This window comes from Mus musculus, chromosome 1, assembly GCF_000001635.26.
Source record: "Mus musculus strain C57BL/6J chromosome 1, GRCm38.p6 C57BL/6J".
NCBI lineage: Eukaryota > Metazoa > Chordata > Mammalia > Rodentia > Muridae > Mus > Mus musculus.
This window is the reverse complement of record NC_000067.6, coordinates 194,938,821-194,952,029: the sequence shown is the minus strand read 5'-3', so window position 1 is coordinate 194,952,029 and position 13,209 is coordinate 194,938,821. Positions and strand designations below refer to the sequence as shown.

General features: G+C 40.9%; 1 protein-coding gene across 2 annotated transcripts in view; it reads right to left on the bottom strand.

The window, feature by feature from the left end:
• Nucleotides 1–13,209, bottom strand: part of Cd34 (CD34 antigen) — a 22,472-nt gene extending 9,263 nt beyond the window's left edge. For both annotated transcript variants that reach the window (NM_001111059.1, NM_133654.3), the window contains exons 1-4: nt 12,986–13,209; nt 4,024–4,191; nt 2,466–2,725; nt 1,011–1,091 (exon numbers count right to left, since the gene is read on the bottom strand). In NM_001111059.1, the coding sequence (NP_001104529.1) occupies nt 1,011–1,091; nt 2,466–2,725; nt 4,024–4,191; nt 12,986–13,064 (588 nt within the window). In that variant the 5' untranslated portion in view covers nt 13,065–13,209. The remainder of the gene's footprint in view (nt 1–1,010; nt 1,092–2,465; nt 2,726–4,023; nt 4,192–12,985) is intronic.

Sequence of the window (13,209 nt, the reverse complement as noted above, 5' to 3'; positions counted from 1 at the left end):
GATTTACTGTAACACACAAAATTCACACCATGCCATGTACATTCTAACCAATGCAGTCTGACAAGGAAATAAAATAAGAATCACTATTGTTTTAAAAAAAATGAGAAAAATAACACATCATAGTAGATACCTTGGTAGTTCACTTTAAAAATGAAAAAGAACCAACCAAGAAGCTCCTAGAATTAACAGATTCAAGAAAGACAGAAACTAAAGATAAATATTAGACTCCAATAATTTTCTAATATCTACATGATAGCAAATATATGTTAGGATATCCTTGTTTAAAATCCATCAAACTTATAGTAAACAATGTTGGGGATATACCTCAGCAGCAAAACATTTGCCTAGTATGTACAAGGTCTTGGGTTCCATTCCTACCCAAAAGAAAAAAAATATGTTGAAGAAGAGTGGGAATAAATAGGGAAACATTTTAAATTAAAAAAATGATAAAAGATACAAAATAAGACTAGAAAAAACTCAAGGATTTCAGACAAGTTCTTATTCAAATTTGTGTGACTTTTTAAGATTTTTTTAAAAAAAGAGTTGTGAATCATCCTTCTGTGGTCTAATTAGGAAAGATCTGGCTTGTTGGATATTAAAAGCACTGTAATATGAAAACACAGCAGATTAAAATGGACAAATAAAATACCTCTGAAGTACCAGATCATATACAAACTTAATATAAACACAAAAATAAATTCAGTGTGCACTAAAGAGTTACATGTAAGTCTTTTGAGTTACAGTTTAGTTGAATGGTTCATATCTGGGCAATGACAAGGAATTTCTCAACATAAAAGCAAGGTTAAATCTGACTTCAAATAACAACACAATTTAAATTGTTTTTGCCCTTCTTGCTCACTAGATGGGGCCTCTGACTGCCGAAACCCAATATCAGAAATAGCCTGACTCTGTTAAGTCCCAGATTCCTTTTTCAGAGGAGGCCAATTCAGGGTAGCTTCAGGGTTTCAGAGGGGTTGGGGTGTGTGGGAGGAAGACCAAGGCCAACTTACACAACTAGATGCTTCACTTAGTTCCAGGCAGATACCCTGGGCCAACCTCACTTCTCGGATTCCAGAGCATTTGATTTCTCCCTATAGTAAAAGAAAAACAAAGTTAACATGCAAGTATCCTTGCTGGTCACTTCTTCCTCACCTCATTTCTGTCATGGTATTCTCTTGAAAAGATTAGGAAAAAGGAAATTTAAAGCTTGTCAGAGGCCTAGAGATTTCTGTGATTTATTTAGTTACTTCTTTTTTTTTTTTTTTTCTATAGATCAGGGTAGACCAGAATTCACAATGTAGCAATGTAACCCCTGCTGGCCTCAACTCATAATTGTCCTGCCTTTAGTTGTTGTTGACATGCCCAGTGAGATTTGAAATAAAAATTGAGCACCCTTAATCAAAAAATTCAGAATATAAAGTGTTTGAAAATCTAAATCTTTGTGATCCCTAATGTGGTGACGTAAGTGGGGCATATATACTACAGATTTTTGAATGTATAAAATTATTGAAAAGTATGATATAAGATGACCCTTAAATTATGTGCTTATGGTATATAAGAAGCACAGACAAGTTTTGATTTTGGGTCTTATCCTCAAGATATCTCATTATTTATTCAAAAATCAAATTATGTATTCCAAAATAAAAAGGCTGGACTAAAGATTTTCAGATAAGGGTAGGAGGAGTGTAGTTACATTGTTCCCATCTTATAAACTACTCCTATGAGAGAATCAAGCCTTTTGTTAACAAATCTAGACCATAAGCAAGAGGCCATTTGCTTATCTTGGGAACCCCTAGTGATGCTTAAAGGGCAAAAGAAGAAATTGTTTTGTTTTTCTCTTCAGTCAATTACACACTGACAACGGAGTAGCCAGGCAGCTGTTGTTGACACCCGTTTTTCTCTTGGCCCGTAAGAGTCTTTCCATTTATCTGCTATCTCTTTAAAAACAAAAGCTAGGTCCCTCATGGCTGTCTGTAGGCTACATGCTCTAATTTCTGTCTGTCAGATTGAAAGCTGGTGATTGCCACAGGCTAAAATGCCAAGAAGGTCAGACTGAACTCACCACCCTTATGTGTCCAGTTCTGAATTCATTAGATGACATCCTCACTGCCATTCTGGCCTGGGACAGCTACTAAGCCCTTACATATATGAGAAATACTTTGCCCTAAATATTTTAAGAAAGGCAACCCCAGTAGACAGGGGACAGATACAAATATTCCCAAAGGGAAATGGTGTTTCTGAAGAATTAGAGAGCTAGAAGGATCTCTAAGAATCTCCCCAAAGTGCAAAACCTAAAGCACAGATCAGACTTCTCACTGGACTTCACCCTCTCCTCCCCATCTTCCTCCTGACTAGCCTTTCTAGCAATATAAAATACATATTCCATGTTGACTCCAAGATACCTAAATCTCATGCTTTTATGAGCAGTGAGGCATAATCTGCTGTTTGGGGCCCAACTCACCCACCTTAATGGCACTCGGAGCAGAAGATGATGTGTAAGCATATGGCTCGGTGGGTGATGTCATCTCAAAGCTGCTATTATTAGGCGAATAATCAGAAACATTTATAGATGGCAGGCTGGACTTCCAGGTCATCTCTGAAGTGGAAATACTGTCTGAAGTAGTAGGCAGTATGCCAGTTGGGGAAGTCTGTGGTTGTGAAAAAGTGTGTGGAGTTCCAGAGCCTGAAGGGATCCCAGAGGTAACTGTAAAGTTGACCATAGTCTCTGGAATACACCAAAACAGTATATATGCATCTTCACAATGCACTCAGAAACACACAATCTCACTTTGTAGATTTCTGCACAGAAACAGGAATTTGGTGAGGTTACAGTTACTTTATATCTTAATCCTGGCCCAACTCAATTCAAGCCAGCTGTTAGAACCATAGCTATAATATATAGCAGGGGTGTCCACCCTTTTATTAACATTGTATCATGATGTTATCATTACAAATATGTTGGACCTTATTTGTAGCTAACCTGAGATGTATGAGACCTGCAGGTATCAGATTGTCCATGCAAGATCTAGAATGTAGCCAAGGTGCACTCTAATTATGAAACTGAAAATTTTATCCTACAGAAGACTTTTAGTTGGTTTGAACCCAGACCCATCTTCCACCACTTAGAAGAGAACAGAGACATCCATCAATTGAATCCAAACTGATCCTTACTTATACCAGCTGAACTTAGCATGACTATGAGAATCAGTCCTATTCTGGACCCACTTGTCATGTATGGCCTACAAATGTTTCCAACACAGAGAAAGCTATTTAGAACTTATTTAGAATACCATTTCTTACTCAAGAAGAAGGAAGACCAAAGTGTGGATAATTCGTTCCTTCTCAGATAGGGGAACAAAATATCCATGGAAGGAGTTACAGAGGCAAAGTTTGGAGCTGAGACGGAAGAAAGGACCATCCAGGGACTGCTCCACCCAGGGATCCATCCCATAAACAACCACCAAACCCAGACACTATTGCATATACCAACAAGATTTTGCTGACAGGACCCTGATATAGCTGTCTCCTGTGAGGCTATGCCAGTGCCTGGCAAATACAGAAGTGGATGCTCACAGTCATCTATTGGATGGAACACAGGGTCCCCAGTGAAGGAGCTAGAGAAAGTACCCAAGGAACTGAAGGGGTCTGCAGCATTATAGGAGGAACAACAATATGAACTAACCAGTACCCCCAGAGCATGTGTCTCTAGCTGCATATGTAGCAGAAGATGGCCTAGTCGGCCATCAATGGGATGAGAGGCCCTTGGTCTTGTGAAGATTCTATGCCCCAGTATAGGGGAATGCCAGGGCCAGGAAGTAGGAGTGGGTGGGTTGGGCAGCAGGGGGAGGGGACAGGGTATAGGGGATATTCGGAGGGGAAACTAGGAAAGGGGATAGCATTTGAAATGTAAATGAAGAAAACATCTAATAATAAAAAAAAGAATACCATTTCTTGAATCATTGGTTTATATGACCTCATCTGTGGTGGGGGAACAGGCTGTACTAGTTGACTACTTCTAGTTACCTGAGATGGCTGGTGTGGTCTTACTGCTGTCCTGATAGATCAAGTAGTGGCTGGTACTTCCAGGGATGCTAGATGTGATATTTTCCTCAACAGACTCATTGGTAGGAACTGATGGGGATATTCCTTGTGTAGAAGTCTCCGTGGTAGCAGAAGTCAAGTTATTTAGATCTGTAAACCAAGAGGTTACAGGGAAATAAGGACAAGTTAGAACTCAACCTTCCTGGAACCTTATAACAACACCTGATTCAACTTCATGGCTTTAGGTGAATCTGACTGGAACATCCTTGTTGCCCATGATAATGGAGAAACATTAATAATGTATTCCTAGACATCAAACTAGTTTCCTATTACTAGGCTTTCCCTAATGAAATATACTGAGCATTTATAAACACAGGAATGTCACAAATAATTAAAAACTGTAGCAACACAGAAATATAAGTCATTGCTTGTAATGTGTTTAGCAAAATACCAAGATACAAAATATTACCTATGTAAACATAACAAGGATTGAAAATGTGAGAGGCTAAGTTCCTAGCTCCATTTTACACACTTTTCTTTTTTGCTCAAGTTCAATTAATTTTTAGAAATAATCTAGATTCATAATTTCTCTATGAAAATCCCCTTGCATAATTTTTCATTCTCAGTCTTGCTCATTTAGAAACTTCAGGACCTTCAAACCCATTATCCTTTTCTTTAAATGAAGAACTCAACTGCAGTGAGCAACCTGGAGATTTCTTTCAGGAGGTTCTAAGCTAGAATTTAACTTGATGGGACTGGTTTCTCATTCTGTCTCATAGAGGGAGGACAGAGAGCTTTGCCAGAAACCACACATTTTCAAGCATGCACACCTCAGTTTAATCCTTAAATGTAGGTTGTTTGTCTATTTTTACATGAATTGTCAGGAAATCAAACTACTAAATTAGAATGATTTTTGATCTATGCATTCTCTGAATAGCCTTATGATTGCCCTTGCACATTCTTCTATATATCTTTAGACTTGGAAGGAGAACCTTGACTTTATATCTTATGTGTCCCAAAGCCTGTTTTACTTCCTGTATGGTCAAACCAAGATGACCCTCCCTTCTAGATCACGCTTTGGAGACTACAAGTCTTCATACACTTTGCTCCAATGGCCCTTTGCTCACATTCAGACCTGCATTAACCTGTGATGGCTCATCCTTCTAGGAATGAACTTCAGTACCAAAATGTGTACTTCCAAGGTCCAGGAGTAACTGTTTGAAGGGAGAAGGGTTAGCATATGGGTATACTAGTGTCCTATATGTACATGCAAGATCCTCCACACTGAGGGCCTGAGTCATGTGAAGGAAGAAGGTAAGGGAAGTGGGCTGGGGCCAGACTCATTAGTAGAAAGAAGAGGAAAGAAGTAGACTGGGGCCAGAGTTGTGGGCAGGAAGAAGGGAAGGACCGCAAGCTGGGGCCAAGGTCTATCTTGTCCTGACAAATCACAGAAGACTGACATCCAAAAGTGTTAAAGTTCCAGATTCAAAGTTAGTTTTCTCAATGACTGAGAAGGTGTATGGTTACGGTATGGGGATGAGCTGCTTAGTTTACAAGTTGGCCTCAACTACAAATGTGGAGTTCAAGCATACAAGAGGATGTGGGCCTCTTTGTGAATTGTTCAGAAACCAACTCAGACTCCATAGCTGACAACTGTAATAATATTTGTAAGGATACCTGAAGTGCATCTCTAAAGTTTCCTGATTGAAATCTAACTCTGTATTTTTTCCATTTCCCAAGGTCAACAATGTAGACTGATTGCTATTGCCATCAACATCTAGAGGGAAGTTAGAATTTTAACTTCTAGTCAACCCAAGGCCAAGAATGTTTTCCATAGGTGCTAGCCAGGGTTCCCTCTCCCATCTTTGCCATCTTCCCAACAAGTAGCAAGCAGGCTGTATTAATATTGACCACAGAAATCATGTTTTATTATATGTCAGGTAAATAGGGAAAAAAGTAATATTACTATCTTCATTCTAAAAATGAAAAATCTATGTCACCAAGTTTTTGGTCAGGGGAAGAATATAGATCATTTGGGCAAGCAGCAAAGAGTGTAGGTCTTGCTGACTAGGTAGTTGTTAAGGATCTCAAAGCCTTTGTGGACAGTAGGATATATGTCTATTCCTATTTAGTCTAGATACAGAAGCCAATCTGACCCTAGACATTAATTTATTATAAGGGAAAGTGGTGGTAGCATTTAGACACTGAATTAAAGGAATCATATTTTCAATTTACCATTCTAAGATATCCCTTGAATTTCCCTTTGAAATCCTTCTTTCTGCCCACACCCTCCTTGCTCTACTCAAACACGTCAATTCCTGGGAATCCCATCTGGTCTAGGTTGGCCCAACCCCAAAGGAAACCAGGCCTGGCTGAGATGATGTCATGCTTTTGAACCCCTCCCCCAAGGGGCCTCCTTCACCCAGACAAACAATTTTGAACTTTTCCAGATGTGAAGAGAGACCCGCTGCTAGTTCTAAAGACAGAGGTGCCTGTTCCAGAACAGTGAATCAACTCCAGATCCAAGCTAGCTATGGACCCATTGGGGATGGGCTCCCAGCTGTAGCAGCCTCATCTCTCCCACTCTTTGGCCAGATTGCAAATGAAAAGAGGACCCAAGACAGATGTATAGCTCCAAGCCTAGAGTAAGCAGCAACACTTGTGAGGCTACCAGAACAGAACAAAGAAGAGGGTCAGAAAAGCAAGGTTACATGAAGAGCTATATAAGAACTAGCTTACCATGAGGGACTACCATCGCCTTAGGTCAGGAGTCACACCTGACTTACAAACTGCAGCATAGGTCTTCTATGGTGCATCCCTGGGCCTTACTTAGCCTCTATGGCTCTTTTGCAGAGCTAATAGATTATAAAGATTATAAATCTAATAGATTTTTAAAAAGGTTCTACTAAGGCTACCAATGTCTTTTTGTTCTCTCTTTCTGCCTATATCCACTACCTTAAACCATCCAACACTGGCCTTCTTTCTCCAAATCTCTGGGGAAGAAGAGAAGCCTAAACTCTCTGAATGCCTTTCAGATGCTGAAAATCAAAGAAGGAAACCTTTCCTCTATTCCACATGGACATGAGGAAAAGCCCCTCTCTCATGCCTCAGGAAAGATAGATTAACTCAGAATTAAATCATCTTTCTAACTTCTTCCTGTCAATCTTCACTTAACAAACTTGGAACAAGACAGGAAACAAGCTATGGGCAAGTTATTAAATGAGGATTTTAGGACACCAACAGATGTAACACCAAGAATTTTTGTAGTGAAATTCAGACACTGACCTTACAGGTACTTACTTTGGTAATACAATATTAATACTGTGTTCACATTGTAATACAGCATTAATATAAGCCTGGTTATATTGATATTCTAGTCAAAGTTGAAAATTAGAAACATATAGGGAGAAGCAACAGCTGAAAACTAAGAAACTGAAATTTCAAAATGAAAAACAGACACTTCATGAAAGTTAAAGTCCTTTGGGTAGGTACTCTGAAGAAACAAAGGCATGTGTAATACATTTTGAAAAAATTTACTTAATATTAGTAAACTGGAGATTTATATTTTTTATTCCAGTTTTTATTATATATATTTACATATGAAATATATATTCCAGTTTTGTCCAGTTTTGATAAAAAGGTTACATATTCTAAAAGATTCAGTAAGTTATTATTTAAATTACCAATTTACCATACATTCTTGGTCTAATTTTTTCATATATCTTTATAGAGCTTGGGTTTTTTTTTTGTAGTTGTTTTGTTTTGTTTTTCTTTCAGAGAGGTGCCATGTAGCCCAGGCTAAATGACATTTTATGCAAGCCACTTTAGCTAAGGGTGGTGTTGCACTCCTGTTTGCCCTGCCTAGGACTCCTGAGTGCTGAGATTCCTGGGGTACACCACCACACCAGGCTAGTTTTAGTTCTTATTTTCTGATCCCCTCCTCAGCCAGCCCCTCACTAGTACAACATTTCTGACTATATCTGTGCTGAAGTCACATCCCTGAGAGGTGAGCCACTGCACTACCCAATTTGAAGGCAGACCTTCCCAGAGACAAAGAGGCCAAGTCTTGTAGGTAGATGTTCCAGGTGCTTCTTTTCTGAGTTCTAGCTTGGAGGCTCCAAGGCAACTGACAACTTTTAAACTTCTCCAGTAAAATGAAATCAAAGTAGGCCCTGCCTCCTGGTTGTTCTGAGGAACAAAGAAGGTAAGGAAATACAAAGTAGTCAGACTGTCTGGTCTCTGACCATCGTTATGAAAGGGCCCTTCCTTCTGCTTTTGCAGAGCAGAACTTATCTCTATCACTCATCTGGCACAAAGTCCCACAAGTCGCTTCCTCAGGAGAGGTTTAACTGTCTTTCTCCTCACTTAAGTTATAAATTTTCTTGAATGTCAAGATTTTTTTTTAACATACACGTGTTTTATTCAGAATGCTTGGCAGACCCTGCAGCGCTAGGACAGACAACAGGGATGAACAATACTACTCACACTCACCATCGACAGCATTCTAGTCTCATTCTGATACTCTATGTTTTATTATTATTTAAAAATATTCATTATTATCAATGTGTGTGACAAAGAGAGAGTGGAGGGAGAGAGGGAGAAAGGAAATGAGATGAGTGCAGACAAGGATCTACCACAGTACACACAGAGGTCATAGGACAATTCACAGTCATTTTTCTCCTACCATTTGTGTTCTGGGGATCAAACTCAGGTCCTCAAATTTGCATGGCAAACACTTTTACCCACTGAGCCATCTTGCTTGTCCTAATTTACATTAGTATAAAGATAAACCAATTATCTCCATATAATGAGGGAAAGTCTAGAATCCAAGTCATATTGCAAAAGACCTGATTTTATCTCATCCATATCAGTAGTTAGCAAACTATAACTCTTAAGACAAGTTCTGTGCTGGGGTTGACAGTGTGTGGTCAGTCTGTCAAGCATGTCATCTATATTTTCAAGTGCCATTAAAGTCATACAAAGTCATATGCACCAGAAGCCACATCCAGATCCCAAGCCTGGGATGCTTTCTGTCTTGCCTTTCATAAGAAAAGTTTGTAAACAACCCTTTTGGAGACTAATTTCACTTTCATAATTTGTGCATTTTTTTTCCTTAAGCACCACAAACATGCAAAGGATCTTACAAAATTCTGAAGAAAACACAAAATAAGGGATCATTTGACTTCTTTAGGCTTTAGCATCACTGTGATTTGCACAAATCTCTTTAGGACTGGGGATGACTAGACAGGTCTTTAGGGATTTTCATGAAACTTGGGGCAAATCAAATAATAAAAATAGGACAATGATAAGAAGTTAGAAAAAGGCTAATTTCGCAGTGATACAGGAAGAGAACTAAACGCAGTTTGATCTTTTTTTAGTGGGATGAGCTCATTAGTAGGTGAGTGAGCATTCAAAAAACTCCTATTAGAGTCACTTGACACCTGCTATGTACCACAAATTATGCTCCACAAGCCCGAGCCATTGCTGAACTAGAACAAAGGGCTTGACAGAAACTTCCTTCATTTCAGAGGTAAGGCAGAGTTGTCAGTATAAACCAGCCTGAACACCCACACTACATTGAGATTATCCATTATATTCAAATAGCTTGTCTTCATCCCTTCATTTCTGTGGATCCTCAGGAGGTTTATATTTCTTCTACTTGCATTTCTTTCATTTTTCTGGTGCCACTCATTCCTGGCTTGCAGCTTAGTACCATGGTCACTACAATCATTTCCGTAGGGCAGCCACCCAAATACCATTTTCTTCAGTCTCCCTGAGTCCTTCTCTGGCAAACCTCCCATGCGTGGGCAATTTTTACCAGAGATTTGAAAGCATGGAGTGAAATTTCAGGGTAGCCAGAAGAGACAGTAGCACACCTTGAAATGTTAGTTAATACTGTGCTAATGAAGCTATTCTATAAGAAATCTCCTTTAAAGCTTCCAACTCTGCAAGAGCGTCACCCTTTTGTCTTTACCTTAGATTCTGCAGTCCTTATGCCTTCATCTCTTGACCCACTCCAATATAAGACTCTACTTCCCATTTAGCCAGCCTGCTTCCTGCCTGCCCTTGAATATTGAGAACTTGTCTAACATTTTGAGATTTCTTACCCAAAGAACCATTTACACATTTTCTTAAGCAATGGAGCAAACTACCTAGAGATAACCACTTTTCTAAGAGGCTTGCTTTTATTTTCCACTCCAGGAAGCAGCAGACTTCCCAGTTAAGCCAGGAGGCCTTTTCCTTTGCATCATTAGGGAAATGATTCATTCCCTGCCCATCCCAAGTGTAGGTCCAGGAAAGTACCTTGCCAGGCCTTCCAATTTGTTTGGATCCCTACCCTACCTACCCCACCCCAAGATGCATGCATCATTCTCCCTGTAGCACAGCCAGGAAACTTGATAGCAAATTTAAAGATACTATGTTTTTATTTTTTAACCAACATAAGAAGAAAATATTATCATTAGAAATGTCAAAGTCTCTCCCTACCCATCATATGTAAATTCTGCCCTGGCCACTATGAACATTTCTTTTAGAGATGAATTTGTGTTCTTTTTCCATGCCTTCATATTTTTAATTTGCCACATTATAGGACATTTCGTCAGATGAACCAAAGTCAATGAGAGAAGGAAACCCAAGTACTGGAGCCTGGAGCTGGGAAACTCTGAAAGGAAGCTTAGGTCTTCAGGTCCAAAACACAAAGGAAACCAGGCAAGATCAGAAACAGTGGAATCTGCTCCCTTTTTGCTTTTTTTTTTTTTTCCAGAATTTTGTCCCCAACTTTATCTGCTACAATTTTGGCACTCCTTGCTCTGAGATTTTGGAGACAAAGATCACTCAGGAAAGGAAAGCAGTAAAGGCAACTCAAACAAACAGGACCAAGGTGATGAAGCCAAAGGGATACAAGAGAGGCCTAGGCTCTTGCCTGCTCATCAGACAGGCAGGAGTGCTGGCCAAGATGAAGAAGTACATTTACAAAGGTTGTGAAGCCTGGTCTAGTCCTTCACTGGGGAGCCTTCAAATCACTGAATTACTTGGCAGTCCCCAAACTCTTACACCTCCCTCCTTACCATGTAGCAGGGAAACTATCTGATAAAAAGTATTTTCTATTTTCTTTTTCCCTTTTTACATGCAGTCCCAGGCAGGATATAGTTGTAGATCATCAGATTCAAAGAGCCCAAAGGAAGAAAGGGAATGTGAGTAGAAGCTGGAGGTAGTGTTGGAATAAGGGAAAAAGAGGTCTTGTGGAAGGAAACCCAGGCAAAGGGGTTCCTAGTTTCCTGAAAGACTTTTAGGTCAGCTGGAGCGTGTGTCCCCAGTCACAACCCAGATTCTGGCCACTGATCTCTCTTGCCCCTGAAAAAGTGACACTTGTGGCTGTCTAGAAGATGTTCACACTAGCTTCTCATGGGACAGAAGAGAACTATCTCTTCAGAGTGACTTTCCATTCTACACCAACTTTCCCAGTAATAACATCACGGTTGTCTACTGTGGGACATTTTAAATTACATAATTCATCAGTTTAATTTATTTTACAATTTATTCCAGGACAGAAAATAATAGTATTAACAAACAGAAGAATCTCAACACAAACCCTAGGAAGTTCTTGGAGAAAGTACAGAGCCTTGGCCGGCTTATGAAGTCTAGCTGGGTTGGGAATGGTGGCCCCTGCCCTGTCCTTTACCCTAAAGTTGAGACACTGATATCTTCAGCATATTTCCCCAAGGTTTGCAGAGGTTTTTTTGCTCTCTCCACCCTGCCCCATTCAGCCCAAGACAAGGCTGATACTGGCCAGCTGAGGAAATAAGAAAAGACAGCACTACACCCAGACTTGGGTCAGTGCTGAGCTGAGTGACCAAAAGAGTAAGTACAGAGCATCTGATGAGGACTCCAGCCCGTGGTCACCTACCCGTGCACAGTGTAGCATCATTCTGGGCATTTTTGTCCAAGCAAGTTTTACTCCATCAAAATGGACATGTCTAGCGCTGCCAATCAGGAGAACCCAGAACCTAATTCAACTTCTCCTCTGCCAGCTCTCTTTGGGATAGACCCAAAGGCAATGGAGCAGAAGACTGGGAGAAAAGAGGTCTTGTGGGTAGATCCAGGCTACTCTACATGTTGAGTGTCCTTTAAGATATACAATGAAGATTTAGGAGCCCCAAGGGTTAAAAGCAAAATGAGTAATTCACAACCCTGAAAACCTCAAAGGACATGAGTTGGGATGAAGAACAACACCCTCCAGTGCAATAAAGTTTGCTATAGACTGAGTGAATACTATTTTTTGCCAACCTAAGAGGGGAAGAACTTAAGAAGTAAGAGTATGCGTGGGCAGCAGGAGGTGTCTTGGCCTGTCCACTAGCTTTAGAATCTGAAGGGAAGCAGAGCAAGAAAATTCCAACTAGCAATGAATGTATGTTTGTGCACGGGGAAGACTGGTGAGCAGAAGGACTTGGTGTGTACACCAAACCACCTCCCTACTAGCATCTGCATGGTTTCTGCAGGGGCGACTCTAGCTTTCTAATCTGAAATTTAAAATTGTCCTTTTTTTCCTCTCTGCCTGTTCTTTATTCCAGACTCTTCCACTAATGTCCCTCAGTCCTCCTTAAAGGTCTCCTGGCCCTTACTGGAAATGGCTACCCTCATGAATTCTTTATGTCCAAGTCCTGGGAACAATGGGTGCCTGGACCCTTCTCTGGACCACTCTGGGTCCTTGCTTCCTCAATTAAGGAGAGTTACAGAACTTTTCCTTCCTTCTGTCTGCATTCTAGCCTCAACTTTGAGCTTTGCACCTCCAGCCACGCAGAGGAGCTGGCGTCCCCCAGCACTACCTGAGTAAGCTCACTTCTGCGTGCTGGAGCGCAGGATTCCCAGGTGAGGTTAGTGGCCGGCGTCTTCCCTCCTCCCGGCCCATAGCCTGGTCCCTTGGCCCTCAGCTGTTAATACTCACGCAGCAGACTCATCAGGCAGAGAGCTACCCAGCGCCATGGCAGCAGGAGCCCCGCGCGCGTGTCCCTGTGGACCTGCATTCTCCTGTACCGCTCCGGAGATGCGCTCGGTGCAGGAGGCGGCCCGGCGCGGGACGCGCTCCTCCGCCCTGCGCAGGGGTGGGGGATATTGGCTCTCCTCCCCTGCTCCCTGTCCGGAGTGGGTGGGGGATGCTGGCTTATCCCC